General features: G+C 38.0%; 1 protein-coding gene across 1 annotated transcript in view; it reads left to right on the top strand.

The window, feature by feature from the left end:
* KIF6 (kinesin family member 6) overlaps window positions 1–16,626 on the top strand; it is a gene marked incomplete at both ends in the record, with an annotated part of 142,912 nt that overhangs the window by 115,690 nt on the left and 10,596 nt on the right. Inside the window, one exon of the mRNA XM_080342382.1 lies at window positions 1,964–2,014. Within this exon, the coding sequence (XP_080198508.1) occupies window positions 1,964–2,014 (51 nt within the window). The remainder of the gene's footprint in view (window positions 1–1,963; window positions 2,015–16,626) is intronic.

The following is a 16,626-nucleotide window of genomic DNA, read 5'->3' as shown; positions in this document are numbered from 1 at the left end:
TGAACCATTTTTTTTCACAGTGGTATTGCTTTTTGCAGCTCACAGTGCTTAACAAAGGTATTTTCTGAGCCCTTACATGAAGACACATGTATAGATGGCTTTCTGAGGGAACTAAGTTAATGGTAATGCATTGAGATAAATCTCAAGATTACTACAAATTATTTAATAACTGTCTCATGGTTCAATACTGAGTGAGTAACAGCACCCTGTGTGTTACAGTACAATAGAATACAGAGATATAAGTATCCAAATTAGCAAAAAGCAAATCGAGGGAAAAAACCGGTACATTTCACTGAGTATTGACATCAGCTGAGTTGCTATATACAACTTTCAAAGCACAAATAGAATAAGGGTTGATCATTTAGCTGGGCTTTTATAGGTAAAAAATATTAATCAAAGGGGGTTGTCTGTAGTTACAGAAACTGGGAGCTTACTTAACTGAATGGGGTTTTGGGCTGAGTGTTAGTACAACTGAGATGGAGGATTTATTTGGTAAAGCTGGGGTAGGTGACGTTAATTCTTTCAGTTAGCCTGTTTCTAAGTAACTGAAGGCTTTTCTTAATTTTACAAATAACTTTAAGTACAGAAGAATTTATTGGTTTAAACAGAAATAATTGAAAAGAATAAAACTTCCTGTGCAGAAAAATAGTAATCTGCAATATCTGTTTTATGGACAAGGAGTAGGTAGAGATTTTTGTTTTGTTTTGTTTTCTAGAAACATTCAAAACAAAATAACCTGTCTGTTATACTGCAACCTATTACATATAATACCTATTCTACAATGTTACTAAATACTTAAGAATTATTCTCATAGTTCCTAAAGAAGCTTAATTTTTCATGGTTCTTTGGTGCTCACAAAACAGTCTAGTTCTCGTGATTTGTAAAATTAAATGGTTTTTTTCAGATTCTCTAGTTAAGCATTTAGTAGTTTTTAAGAACTTCATTTGCTCTGATTATCTTACTCTGTAAGTCTTCACTTCTAAGCAAAAGGATGTTTCTAATTCAAAATGCATAGTAATATACATAATCAGAGGTCTGGGGGAAAAAAAAATGAATCCAGCATGGATTTTGTTTTCTTTCCCAGTTATCCAGATGTATGGTTTAGTAAAGATTATGAACATGTCTCTGCTTAGAAATTGTTCTAATTTGAAAACTTGAAAGACATAATCCCATCTTCCCTCAGAACACATATACTGCTGAAATTGCACATTTAGGGTTATGCTTTTCCTTTTTTGGTTCCATTAATATCTATGAATAATGGCTTCCCATGTGGTAATCTAATTATCATTTGAAATAATTGGTGAACTGGAACAGTGTCATAGATCAAGGAGGAAATTAATAAAAGAAGGGTAAAGGTGAATTACATGGAGCATGGGAGCCTAACTAGGAATAATGAGATAATGCAATTAAAGCAAAATTTTGATGGAAGACCAATGACATCTACACAGTGAGTTCTGTTGAGCAGTAGAACTTGCAGAAGCTCTGGCACATGGGATATTTAAAACTGAGCTGGACGAACAAGAAAAAATAGACTGTAGGGAGCCAATTCTTCACTGGCAAAGAGGTGGACTGGATGACCTAATATTTCATTTCCACTGCTAGCGCCTATAAGTCTGTTTGAACAAATACTTGGAATTCTGTACGTCTTCTGGCCTCGCTTGGACTTCTTTTGTATCTAGCAGCAGGAGATCATTATCCTGTGAAAGTGCTTGACAGTAAATAGCTTCATTTTCAGTCTTTCTTAATGGACAAGGATAAATCCGAGGATATGTAAAGACAAATTGTGTCTACTTGTTTACTTACAGTAGTGGGAAGGAGAAAGCTCAGAAAATCACTTGTCACAAAAAAAATCCCCTTAAACTGGCCAGCAGTACAGGCATTTCAAATGGTAGGGAATCAGTAATAAATTCATTGATTTTTGACATTTTGAATCCTAACTGTTTGCATTTTGTGTCTTTTACAGATCATCTGAAAGGAGAAATAACCCAGAGGCACATTCAGAGGGCAGTTCTTGGTAAGATTAAGACATTTCAGATACAATAGGATACAACAGGGGCAACAAGTTCTCTTCCAGGGCTGAATCTGTTTGTGGGACAGGTTGTATTTTCCATTACAGTTTTTTGACACAATGTGTCTGCATTAGTCCATACCATAAACGACATGGACCCTGCAAACTTTGCCAGAGATTTGGTTCAAACAGCATTTGATTTTATATGCGATGAGAAAAATAACGCAAAAATCTTAATGGCTTGAGGGTTTGATATTAACTTTCTTTTCAGAGTGACCAAACAAGAACAGAGACATTTAAGCTCTCCTCATCTTTAGGTTTGGTTTGGTTGATTGGTTGGTTGTTTTTTTTTTCTGATGACTCTGATTTGAATTCCCATTAACAGTCATTGATCTGTCTTGAGACTGAGCTTCTAGCTATGTTGCCACAATCTGTCTAACAACCTTTTCAATTTTCATCATTCCAAGAGGAACTGAAGGCATATACAGGTCATTTCTTTTGCATCTAGTTATAGAAGTTGAGAAGTTATTTCTTGTCATTTCTGTTGACACAGCTGTGAAGCTAAAAGTGTCAGTGTGAGTTGTTCACATAAGTGTAAAGTCATCCAAATTTGGTTTAAGATGCTTTTAGCTGACTTCACTGACTCTACTGAAACAGACTAAGAGTGTTCATATGAGAATTCCACTTTTGGGACAGTAAACTTCTGCTAAAATGTGACAGAGAACTGCTGGGACAATAACAGTTTAAGCCCCCCTCACTTAGATGCATAAAAGAATCCCAAAATGTAGCTTCATGGACCTTTTTCACATAAAAAAGGAGCTAACCCAGATCAGATTGCAGTTGATGGTTTTATTTCTATGTATACATAACACAGTGAACAATATTTGTCTCTTAATTAGAGACAGAAAATTTGGGGGCTTTCTTTTCTCCCAGAAGTCTGGAAAATAAGTTACTGCAGAGTAGCAAAATAGTTTCTCCTTTTGCTTTCAAATTTAGCTATGCCGATCAAGCTCTGTTGGTGATATTATTATTTTATACCTTTATCCTCTTTTATTTTTATTTGAAGATCAGCACTGAAAATTAGTGTTTCCCATGTCAATAAATCACAGGAGTCAAACTTGTTTTATTTTTATCAGTACAAGAATGGGAAATGAAGGAGGTGCTGAGCTCCCTGGTAATCAGTGACAGGACATGTGGGAATGGTTCAAAGTAGCATCCAAAGAGGTTCAGACTTGATATTAGGAAATATTTCTTTACCAAGAAGGTGGTCAGACACTGGAGCAGGCTTCCTAGAGAGGTGCTCAGTATCCCACACCTGACAGTGTGTAAGAAGCATCTGAACAGTAACATGCTCAGTAATATGCTCAGTAATGTGCCTTAACTTTTGGTCAGCCCTGAAGTCGTCAGGCCATTGCAAACTGTTCCCTTCCCTTCCCTTCCCTTCCCTTCCCTTCCCTTCCCTTCCCTTCCCTTATTCCATTCCATTCCATTCCATTCCATTCCATTCCATTCCATTCCATTCCATTCCATTCCATTCATTATTCTATTCTATTCTGTTCTGCTCTGTTCTGTTCTGTTCTGTTCTACTCTACTCTACTCTACTCTACTCTACTCTACTCTACTCTACTCTCTGAAGTACAATCTAAAGGTGATATCTTCAGTATAACATGGAATTCTTTCTCTAATCCACACCAGCTTTTAATACTATTTATTAATTTTATACCACTTTAAGAATTTGCATCAAGATGAATCAGAGCAATGCCATTTATGAGAACTCATTGTTCAGTGTTTCAAAAAATGAAGTGATGTATTCTGACTGTATGTTTCAATCTGCATGATAACATCTGGTCTTGTAGACTGATTTCTTATTATATAGATAATTGTGTTGCAAATGCTGTTTTCAATAACTAAGCTGCTTTTCATAAAACAAGTAAGCATAGTTTTTTCCTGTCCTTAGGAAATGACATAGTAGTGGTTTTACCAGCTATACATTCACATTGTAAATATCCTATTAGTATTCCACAACATAGCAGGCAACCCATGTGTTTTTGGCTTTTGTTTTGAGCATTGCTATCTGCTTATCATCACTAAGTCTGGACCGCACTAAGTATTTTCCAGACTTTTTTCCCCCTTATTCTTTTTTCCCCATTATTCTTTTAAATATCTGGATATTTTGACTTCATATTTATTCTATGGGTTTGGGACTATTGCTTGCCTGCCTGCCTGCCTTTTTGGATTAATGTTCTTCCAAGAAGTAACAGGTGTCTCCCAGGATCTTTTTCATGACCAGAATGTCATAGAGATATTTTTAAATGAAAACTGCATGGTAAGAAGTCTAATTAAGAGTCTGTTGAAATCCCAACATGAAATAAAACATGTCACTGTTTCAATTATAAACCAAGTTAACATCTTCCATCTGCCTTTTTTTTTCTGAACTTAAAGTATTTTATGGTTAAAATTCTCTAAGAAGCTATTCTAGTTGTGCTCTAAACAGTGTAGATCTGTTTCCCTCCTAGCTATGCTTAAGATGTGGATTTCTTATTGAAGGAAAACTCCACTACTTAGCCCATTGTTCTAAGCTATCTCTTTTAAAATACCATAGGCTGGGAATTAACAACGGACACAAATAGATGGGAGGTTTCATTGGAGGCAAGGGAATGCTTCCTGGTTTTCATTACACAACCAGAAACAATGAATAATTTGTGTAAAATCACAAAGGTTCACTCTCAGTGTGACTTTCATCTTTGTTAATTGTAAGAATACCTTATTATGCAAATAACTTATTTTAAGATCTTACAGAGTAACATGCTTTACTGCATTTTAAGCAGTATTTAAGATTCCTTTTGCATGCCTAACTGCATTTTGGGGCAGTATTTAAAATGAAATAATGTGCATGCTATCGAAGTACTGACAGAGCAGAAACACTAGGTCACCAGCATGCTTCTAGGTGGAAAAGGTGGAAGAGTGAAAACAAAAGCTTTCCCTGGAGTTTGCAATGTTGTAGAAGGAAAAGACATGTTTTGTATTATTTCAATGAAGAATTATCTGAAGATGCTTTAAAATAGCATTTTGGTAAAGTACAAGGCCTGATTCTTCATTATCTTATTCCAGTTTTGCATTGATAGAACTTGATTATAAACAGATGGTTGTGCTAATGTAGCAATATTCTCCAGCTCTGGGGGAAGACTGAATCCTAAACTGAACCTGCTTGATGACACAAGTAAACCTGTGACATATTGTAATGGCAAGACACCTCTGTGGGGACACAGTCATGGTAGCAAAGGCATATTTTGTACAATAACTTTCTCTAACAGAAGCAACTAAACTGGGACTAGCACAGTTTTGTCTGTTCCACTACATCTGAAGTAAAGGCCCCCGTTGCATCAGCTCTGGAAGTTAGGGAGGACTGTTGAACATATTCATGACTGATCTGTCCATATCAGCAGAAACATTTAATAAATCTACAAGTCCCCCAGACTGTTCAGTCAGATTCAAACAGATCCTGATGAAGCTTCATACACAAAAAGTTCATTTGTTTATGTGCAGTATGCAATGTATGTTCCAAATCAACATGTGTGATAGAGTCTGCAGCCAGTGATACAGCATCTTCAGCACAACATGCCCCTTGTTATTGATAATTGCAGTTCCTCTGTCACTTTAGTTGAAATGCAGCCTTGCAGATTTCCATTTCAAATATTTTTCTTATTCATCTTGTTCTCAATAAGCCTTCCTTGTCTCTTTATGTGAGTTTTGAAATCTGGGTTAGTAGCAACCTATTAGTTCTTTTGGGATTCTTCTGAAAACATCAAGAGATGGCAAAACCTTTCAGCTTCTAGGGAGGTTTGTTTGGACCAGATTAATCTCTCTCTTTTTGTCCAACTCCATTGTCTCTGTAGAGCTATTTGAAAAGAAAAAAAATAGTCACAATTTAACATGGCTAAAGATGGCAAATATGGGTCTTTGTAAGTATGTCAACATTAAGGCACAGCTTTATCAACATTTTGTTAAAAAACACCCTTGTTTTCCTGGGTTTTGTAACTTGGCTTTTAGAAACAACATTTAATAGGATAAGAAGTAATGGCTTGAAAGTGAAAGAGGGTAGATTTACATTAGATATAAGGAAGAAATTATTCACCATGAGGGTGGGGAGGCACTGGAAGAGGTTCCCCAGAGAAGCTGTGGATGCCTCATCCCTGGAAGTGTTCAAGGCCAGGCTGAATGGGACTTTGAGCAACCTGGTCTAGTGGAAGGTGTCACTGCCCAAGGCAGAGATGTTGGAACTAAATTATCTTTAAGCTTTCTCCCAACTCAAACTGTTCTATGATTCTGTGTTTCTGCTGTTATTCAAAGAGTTGTTCCCAAATTCTTCTTTTTTGGGGGGCAAACTTCCTTTGAAAAAGCCCATTCCACATGAAAAAAAAATGACTAGGTGAGAGACAGATATGACAGATACATTTGAATCCCTGAAAATGCATACCAGTGTTTGATTTAGCACAGCAAATGACTCCAAGCAAGGATTTAGGTGTTTGTTGCTTTTACGTGTGTAACACACATTTGTTTGAAGCAAAAATAGGGAGCTTTCTCCTTATCTTTGTTTCTTTCATATCTTTGTCCACATCATAGTTTTTTACATCTTCAAAGTTACATACCTGTTCTAAAGATATTAGTATCAGTTTATGCCCTTTTTCCTGCTCTGCTGTGTATTCCTTCACAGTGTATTTCATTTTGCTTTCTCACCTTTGCTTGATTAGAAGTGAAAGAACAGTGAGATCAATACCAGGATAAAGCAGGGACGCACAGTGCTGTATAACGCATCAGAGTTCTGCTGCAGAAATAATCCAGACAGTGTTAGGAAATAATTTCAAAGAAACTATTCCTCCCATGCACTAGTTTGTGATGCTCTGAGAAGCTGCCACTACCATATATCCTGTACCTGCTGGGATGTCAATATGTCGTCTGACACATTTCTGCATATCTGGAGAGGTAGAATTGGGAACTGCTGCTGCCACTTGTCCAGAGTGAGATATCACATAACTGCAGAATTGTTTGGGTCAGAAGAGAATTTAAGAATCATTTAGTCCAACCCCTCTGCCATGGGCAGGGAGATCTTTCACTAGATCAGGTTACTGAAAGCCCTGTACAGCCTGACCTTGAGCACTTCTAATAAAGCTCATGCCACTGGAAAGGCTGGGTCACCATGTTTTTTATCTGATGAGGATATAAGGTATGTTTAGGAAGGGTATAACAGTTCCCTCTGCAACAATAGCAGCATCCTACAGATGTATATAACATTAATTAGACTAATATTTAGTAACTGTATTGAACTCACCTGCTGTGATCTGTGTGAATGGAAAGCATGTAGCACTTCCAAACTGCTGGTTTGCATCAGAGTTAATATCTTATTTAAATAAATCCATATTTAAATAAAATGAGCTCAGTTTCTTTCACTGCTTTCCATCTTTTAACTGAGATACCATTTAGCTGTTCATATGAGGCAGGAAAGTCTTGATCTGCACTAATGCCATGAAATGATGAGACACAAGTGTTTTCAATCAGGAAATGAGAGAAGCTGAGGAAAGTGGCAGTCTCTGTTTCCCACACAAATCCAACACACTCCATGGAGAATAATAGATGTCCTGGTTTAAGAACATCATTCCTGGTGCTGAAAAATGACACGTTCTGTATCGACTAAATAAAGCACTTTGGAGAAATAATCTGTTTGAAGTCCAGAATTTTAAGGGGTTTTGTTCGGTTGGTTGCTTGGTGGTGGTGGTGGTTGGTTGGTTTTGTTTTTTCTTTTACAAGAACTAAAGAGACACATCCTCAGTCCTGCTAGGAATCCAAAGATTCTTCCTCTAAATCTTTGTAGGTGGGTTCATATGTTTCCAGTCTGTAAAATAGGCACTTTTTTTAGGAAAAAAAAAATATAGCGGTGTGGTCATTTTGCAATTTTGATGTGCACAATATTTCTGTGTGTTATGTATGCTTCTCTACATATTTGTGCTTGAAACCTCAGGCAACAGCGGCGTTTCTGTAAAAGTTCGCTGCTCTGGAGCATGCAGAGCACTGACTTCATTCCTAGAGTGACCTCTAGTGGTATCAAGGCTTTTTAGTGATGGATTTCATGTCTTCATTCTTTCCATTTCAAAAAAAAAAAAAAAAAAAAAAAAAAAAAATTCTTTGCATTAAGGTTTATTTTTAGAATTCTGAGACTGACAGAAAGCTGGTAAGATTGTGCTTGTTAAAAAGGATGGGGATTTTTCACTATTGTTAGTGCAAAGATATCAACAGTAAAACTGGCCGAAAATTCAGAAACCAGTGCATCTTTGCCTTTCTTTCTCTAGCAATGATAAGTATTCTTTTGAATTTGCTTTTTGCAATTATTGTAACATAGAAAGTGCTTTTAGAAATATTTACCAAATCAGTTTTTAAGCAAATGATTGAAATACTAATGGACAATGAATTTTGAAAACATATATTAGTTATATAGAATATTATAAGTAGACTAGAGCTTCTTTATAGCAGCTTCTTACTGCACTGTAGTTAAGTCACTGTAGTTATTCCAAATTTGTCTTGGAGGAAAAAAGCATCGACTTTTATCCTGTGGTAACTGTGAAGTTACACACCGTAACAAACTTACTCCCTTGGTTTCACATGCTATTTTGTGCTTCAGGTCAGCACAATATACGGCTAAAACTCCAAGCTCATGAAGAGCTTCTGTATTTTTGTATATACCAAGTTCTTCTGTAAAGATGATCACAATCAGGAAAAAGAACCATGGATTCAAAGCAGAGGCTAGACAAGCAATTCCCTTGCAGCAATACTAGAGGTTTCTTCTTAAGTAATATGCTTTGGGTTTTCCCAGTATTATGCAGGAATTAAGCTTAAAATGTAGGAGTATATTCTAATAAGAAGACACTTCTTAAACCTGTCACTTCAGACCTCAAGCCAACACAGACCTTTCCTTCCATAAATTTCCCTTTGGAATCTCTAGGGTGGTTTGTAGTTGTATTTCTTGCTGTGTTTTTTTTTTTTTACTCTTTTTAGCAGGTTTTACTAGTTACAATGCTAAACTATAGAGGCAGCCATAAGTTTTCTCTTTCATTGTGTCTTCAAGAACTGCATCTTTACTGGCAATCTTTGCAAAAGTGTTCTGAAGTGTCAGAAAATTCTGAGATTACCCATGTGTTCCTGTTCAGTTTCCTTGTGACCCGCTCAGCTTCAGCTTATCAGATCTCAAAAAAAAAGAGTAAAGATATCTTTGGATCAAGTGATATTTTTATGAGGAGTCATAAACTTGTAGCACAGCTATCCAGTTCTCAGTTTTATTGACACTGACTGCAGCACTTCACTGTTGTTGGAACAGCTTCCAGTTTGTGTAAGCTTTCCTTCAATAAGTATTTCTTCTGAAACACTGAAAAGTTCGGTGTGAATTGTGTTATTATTTAGAGACTCCCTCTGTTGACTAGTAGGTAAGCAAGATAGAATCTGGAGATTAAGGTCTCAGTTCTCAAATTAGGTCTCCTAGAATTAAGATATTAGGAAAAAAGATCCTATGCGAATAGTTACACGTTGAAAGAAATCTTCAGAAAAGTTTGCAGAATCTCTGTCCTTGGAGGTTTTTCATAGCATGTCCAGACAACCTAGTCTGATTCAGTTTTCACCCAGCTTTGAGCAGTAGGTTGGACCACACAGCCTTCTAGGGTCCCTTCCAACCAGAGTGATTCTGTAATTCTAAGACAGGACTTGAGGTGGAATGAGCAAAAATTTAATTTTTGCACACAGTCTACTAATTCTATGCTTCTAAGCTTGTTTGCTTTATCTTCAGTATATCTCAGAGTAGCTCTTTTGGCTATAAAAATCTTGTAGGATAACTAAGAGTAACATGCAGTTCAAGGTACTGCAAACTTCTTTCTTCCGGCCATGTCCAGTGGGTGTGTTGGGCGGTTTGACTAGTTCTGTATCAGTCAAGGTTTCCTCCATGGGAGTTCTTTGTGACAAAAAAAAAAAAATCTGTAATGTAATGTAAACAACAAATCAAGCTCTTTCACATCTGTGTTTGTTTTAATTTTTTCAAGGTAAGGTTCTGACCTAGAATCTGACCTAGAATAGCAATTTCCATCTGATCATGTAAAGCACAGGACAAGGAGTGAAGGAGAAATGCATGGCTAATGCTGATATCCAGTATTTCAGAACAAGCTGCAAATCTGGTGAAAAACTTGGATTTTACATTTTGTGAAATGGCTAAAAGAAATTAATTCACTCAAAACTTCTTCCATATTTAAGATCAAAGAAAATAATGGCTTGGAACAAGTAGTTAATAATAATATCCTACAAACTTGCAAAGGCTGAATATACTTCTCCAGATAAGAATCTGTGGATAAGTTGTAATTGTTTCTAGATATGTCAGTTTTATCTCTGCTCAGAGGAGTATAATTCAGCTGGCAGCTACTAGAACATGGAGCTCAATGTTCTTTCTCACATAGGCCATAGGAAAGAGCTGTCTGAGTTATGAGAAATGCCTAAATACCTGTGTACTTTTTACACCGCCTTGAGCTGGTAGCCCAGCACAGCCAGCAAGCTGTTCTGCAGCTGCAGCCAATGGGGTGTGCATGAGAGAACCAGCAAAAGTGTGACACTCAATGTGGGATGTGAGTATGACCAGCAGGGATAGAGGGTCCCAAGAACATAATCTGGTCCCCATGACTGCCCAAGCTGTATATGGCTCTAATGTAGCACGTGTGCCAGAAAACTGAACAACATCAAAATGAATTTTCCTACAGGATGACCACAGAATCACAAAATGTCCTGAGTTGGAAGGGACCCACAAAGATCATTGAGTCCAAATCCTGTCCCTGATAGGACAACCCCAGAATTCACACCATGTGTCTGAGGGTGTTGTCCAATTGCTTCTTGAATACTGCCAGGCTTGAGGCTGTGACCACCTCCCTGGGGAGCCTGTTCCAGTGCTCCACCACCCTCTGGGGGAAGAACCTTTTCCTCATGTCCAAACCTCCCTGGCACATCTTCCTGCCATTCCCTCAGGTCCTATCACTGATCACCAGAGAGAAGATCAGCACTGGCCCCTCCTCCTCCCCTTGTGAAGAAGCTGTAGCTGCTATGAGGTCTCCCCTCAGTCTTCTCCAGGCTGAACAAACCCTGTGACTTCAGCTGCTCCTCAAATGGCTTCCTCTCTACACCCTCCACCAACTTCATGGCCCTCTTCTGGATACCCTCTAGTAGCTTAATAGCTTTGTATCCTGTGGCACCCAGAACTCCATGCAGTGCTCCAGGTAAGGCCATACCAGTGCAGAGCAGAGCGGGACAATCACTTCCCTCACCTGGCTGGCAATGCTGTGCTTGATGCACCCCAGGACACAGTTGACCCTCTTGGCTGCCAGGGCACACTGTTGGTTCATGTTCAGCTTACCGTCGACCAGAACCCCCAGATCCTTCTCTGTGGAGCTGCTTTCCAGCATCTCATACCTCAGACTGTATGTACAGCCAGGGTTGCCGTATCCGAGGTGCAAAATCTGGCACTTGCTCACGTTGAACTTCATGTGGTTGGTGATTGCCCAGTTCTCCAATTTGTCCAGATCCCTTTGCAGGGCCTCTCTGGCCTCGAGAGTGTCAACAGCTCCTCCTAGTTTTGTGTCATCAGCAAACTTACTTAGTACTCCCTCAAATCCTGCATCCAAGTAATTCATAAAGACATTGAAGAGTGCTGGCCCTAAGATGGATCCCTGCGGAACCCCACTAGTGCCTGGTCGCCAGCCCAACCTAACCCCATTTATGAGAAGCCTTTGAGCCTGGCCCATCAGCCAATTGCTCACCCACTGCATTGTGTGTTTATCCAGCTGTGTGCCGGACATCTTGTCCAGGAGGATACTGTAAGAGACAATATCAAACGCTTTACTGAAATCCAAAGAGACCACATCCACTGGCTTCCCTTGGTCAATTAAGTGGGTAATCTTTTCATAGAAAGAAATTAAGTTGGTCAAGCAAGACTTTTCCCTCATGAACCCCTGCTGGCTGGGACCAATGACTGCATTGTTATTTATGTGTTTTTCAAAAACTCCCAGAATAATCTTCTCAAGTTTGCCAGGCACAGAAGTGAAGCTGACAGGCCTGTAGTTGCTGGGGTCATCCTTGTTGCCCTACTTGAAGATTGGGACAATGTTTGCCAACTTCTGGTCAGCTGGGACCTTTCCAGATTACCAGGAGCATTGAAAAATCACGGAGAGAGGTCTCACTATGACATCAGCCATCTCTTTAAGTACGCTTGGATGAATCCAATGAGGCCACATTGACTTATAAGGATCTAGTTGGAACAGCAAATCCCACACAAGTTCTGGATTGATTAAGAGTTTATTGTTCTCGCAGCCATCATTCTCTAGCCCAGGGCTCTGGGGGTCCCAAAGACCATCTTCGGTGTTGAAGACACAGGTGAAGAAAGCATTTAATGTCTCTGCTTTGTCTATGTCCCTGTTTATGAGATGACCATGCTCCTCAAGTAACAGGCCAATGTTATTTCTGATTTGCCTTTTGCCATTAACATATTTTTAAAAGCACTTTTTATTGTGCCTCACAGTACTGGCCAGCTTGAACTGTAATTGAGCTTTGGCTGCACAAATTTTCTCGCTAGATAATAATAATATTTCTGCTGACATGAAATCCTATGGTTGTGACTTCAGAAATTTTCTGAAAAACTCATACATCATACCAACATTTAGAAAGGTTCTCAGGAAACTCTTTTACGGGGCTGATGGAGTAGCCAGGTGAGCAAATGGAAACAAAACTTCTGTAGTACTTTGATCTTTATTGTACACCTAACTGAGGTGGGGTCTTTAACACATATTATCTGCTATTTGCACAGAAAACAAAAAATCAGATCTATGATAGAGGTGTTTCAGGCCCAGCACCTTTTGTCTTATTTGGGGCAACAGTTAGACTAAACACTGTATGGTGCAAGCCCATGCTCATAATATATTGATGTCACCAGCAATGGTGTATTTTTCCTCTCTTTTTTCCATCTTCTCTGTTTCTCTCTTGCAGATGAAAAGTCTTTTACTAATACCTTGTATCTGAAAGATCAAAATTGTTCAGGCTGATAGTACTGTATACATTTGGTTAGTATTCACCTCTTGAATCAAGGTCAAAACCTCTTTTGTTGTCTAACTTGAAGTGACAGATCGGTTGCATGACCCATCTGTACCTATACACAGCTGAAATAGAAACAGTATAAAACACACATTATTTTTCCTTAATATTATTTCATATTACCTTGCTACAAATTCAGTGTACAGTCTAAAATAAATGCTTTTGTCATACGTGTTTGTACTGACAACTACAGCCGAATTTCCACACAGAATGCAGGGAAAATACCCATTATTTTTAGAAAATTTTAGACCTATCGAATTGATCCAACAGTTGCTGTGTGCATTGCATGCCTAAATGTGACCTGCAAGCACAGGATTTAATGTGCATGCATATCTATATTGCCTATGTGCGGTACGGCTGCCACTTCTGAGAACTGAGAACTGTACATCTGCTTATTTGAGAATCCCATGAGAAATATGGATGAAGTAAGCTTCAGTACCTCTTCTGTACTCTGTGACAGTGGGTCTGCACCTTTAGCACCCTTAGGTATTTCTTATTCTCAGTAATGTTGTGCTGTAATACTCTCATTCAAGGTCTTATCTTGACTAGGCATTCCTTTACAAGTTATTGTGCTGTCTTATTGCAACTGCAGTCTGCACATTGGTGGCAATGTATTGATAATGTCTAAGCATTATGATGAGCAACCAACTTCAGAAGTATTTAGCATCCTTTTCTTCTGAGAAGAGCACAACAAAACACAGACAGGAGATTTTTTTTTTTCCATTAAAGCTCCTGGATGCTGCAGAAACAAATGCTAATGGAGCCTCAAAACTTATGCATGACAAACCACACACCTTATTGGGAGGGAGATAAAGATCATTTAAATATCAAGTATAGTTTTATCTAATATTATGAACAAGATAAATGATGCAATAATAATCTCATGTAATGAAATAGTTAAAGGTATTTACTAAGCGTAGGCAAGAATCTGAGCTAATAGGGGTTTCCTAACTAAGACCCTGCTACGTTACCATTCCATTAGATCAAGTGGCCTGAATGGGACATATTAAACTTGAAGCTATCTTTTGGGTCTTCTCTTTCTTTTTTTTTTTTTTCACTATATTGTACTTGTATATTTAGAAACCTTATACCCACAATAGTTTCAGAAACTTTCATGGCTTGAGTGCAGCTGACATAAAGGCAACACCTTCTGTTTCATATGCCATGTATTTTCAGGAGCAAGTGTATAGGTTTCTAGTTTCAAAGAAAAAAATTGAGGGAATTGAAGCATGAGTCTGTATTTAGCTAAAACAGCTCACAGAGACTGGAAAAATAGTTTCAGTTCCCAGGTGTTCATTGGAAGTGAGCCAGTAGAACAATAAACAATACAATGATATAAAGAAAAGCAGCATACTGGTGGACACTTCTACTAAATTCAGCAATTAAAATTAAAAAAAATATTCAACAAGATACACATGCCCTTAATCCCTCAAACTTGTAAAGTGCTGAAAATAGGACAGTTTGTTTCAATACATGCTCATGACCAACTGGGTGATATTTTTAAAAAATGTATTACATTAGGGTTAGGAGTAAATTGCTCTAAAACCCACAATATGAACTTTTCCAGACATTAGGGTACTTCCATCTTCTCCAGAGTTTCATTGCATATACCTGTCTTTGCTTTTGTATAAGGTACACAGGTGGTGTCCAGTGACAAACATAGGTTGACATGGCCTGGGAAAGGAATAAGAAAGAAGAAGGGGAGAATTACTTGTGAGCCAAACCTGAATAACAATGGCCAGTTCTTTATTAAAAAACTCAGATGACAGCATATGCTCCAGTTTGAATGCACTAAAGCCCAAGTTTGCCAAAAGCTGCAAAGCTGATAAATAAAGCAGTAAAAATATTAAGTGGATACTGAAGTCAATTCTAAATTAGGTTACTTCAAGTGACTATAAATTTAAGCAGATAAACACAAGACTTTCCAGTGAAAAAATGAAAATCTTTGACTGCAAAAGTACAGCTGGAGGGCAAGGCACAATGTTATTTAAGGCACAAGACAATAAATCCTTAGGAGTTTGACTTTTAGGATACACTCAGGTCAAGAAATATATGAGTGCCCCAGAGACCATAAAGTTCAGGGTCACAGAGAGTTTCTTGCAAAATGTTCTGACTGTAGACAAGAATCTACCGGAGTATTTCTAGTTGCTGCCAGTTTGCAATAAACTGTGGTGATAACACTTGGTATGTCATGCTAGAAATAGTGTTTTTCATTGCTTGCCTTAATGCTTTGAAATAATGATCCCATCAGCAGGTGCTATCATTTCTTTCTGGTACTGTGTGATTTGTTGATGTGGAATGTGCTGTGAAATCCACTACTTCCTTGGTACAAAAATGGCCCTTTCATTAGAATAAAATCATTATATCTTAAAATGCCTCTTACAGTCTTGTTTAGGAAACAAACCACCCAACAAACAAACCAGCCACAAACCTTTATGATACAAACTGAGTGTCAACTCATGCAGAGCTCTCACCCTCCTTTCTAAGCAGACAGCTCCTATCAATTAGATGCTGTGCCTCACTTCACCAAATGGGTTGTATCTGAAGATAAAATGAAAACAGTTCACCTAAGTATAAACGTAAAAGTTGCTAGCTATTTCACTACCCAATGCAGCACTGTTAAAATCTCTTCTTTATATCATGCAACTCAGTAGTCTGAACAAAAGACTTCACAATGTAGGATTCATAAGTTTGGCCACTCAGCTGTATGTGCATTTATGCTAATATAAAGGAACTCATACTCCTTACGAGTACATTGCTGACTTCTGCTAAAATAACTCTGTTGTATAGAACTGGATGGAGTCATGCCAACAGAAACTCTTAGCATACACGTAGGCAATGTTTTCCTAAACATGCACATCATACCTTCCCTGCACCCCTGAAACCTGGGTCTGCCTTATCCAGGATCAAATGGCATCAACTGCATTTGTTTCTCAGGTGAAGTCACGGGGTCATTAAAAGTGCACCTGAAACTGCACATTAGCTGAATGGCTCATCTGAGCTGGTGCACTAAAAGCATAGAGCTAGACTGTACAATCAAGTTTCATATGAAAAACTGTCAAACAACTAATTAAAAGTCAACCCTGAGTGAACAAAGCAGCCAGAACATTGTGTTCTGTGCAGTTGCAGAAGTGATATCTGGTAATTCATATTTCAGTAGTAGTACCTCTGCACTTGTTAATGTATTTCAATTTTTTTAAAGTATATGAGCAAAAGTTGATCTCATGAATTTTCAGCTTTTCTTTATTACACGTACTTCCTATATATGTGGTTAATACATAGATAAAATTATTTGCCGTTTCAATAAACAGTTTCTGTTTCTGCATGAGCAGGCAGATATGTACAATAAAAGGAAACTCTTTAGAGGCATAAAAACCTGTAGTAAAAAGAAAGTATTTCTTCTTGAGTATCTTAAACTTGTGAGTAAATATTATACTTCCCACATTTTGTTGTCTATT

Source organism: Nesoenas mayeri (genome assembly GCF_963082525.1).
Source record: "Nesoenas mayeri genome assembly, chromosome: 3".
Taxonomy (NCBI): Eukaryota; Metazoa; Chordata; class Aves; order Columbiformes; family Columbidae; genus Nesoenas; species Nesoenas mayeri.
This window is presented reverse-complemented; position numbering and strand designations above follow the sequence as displayed.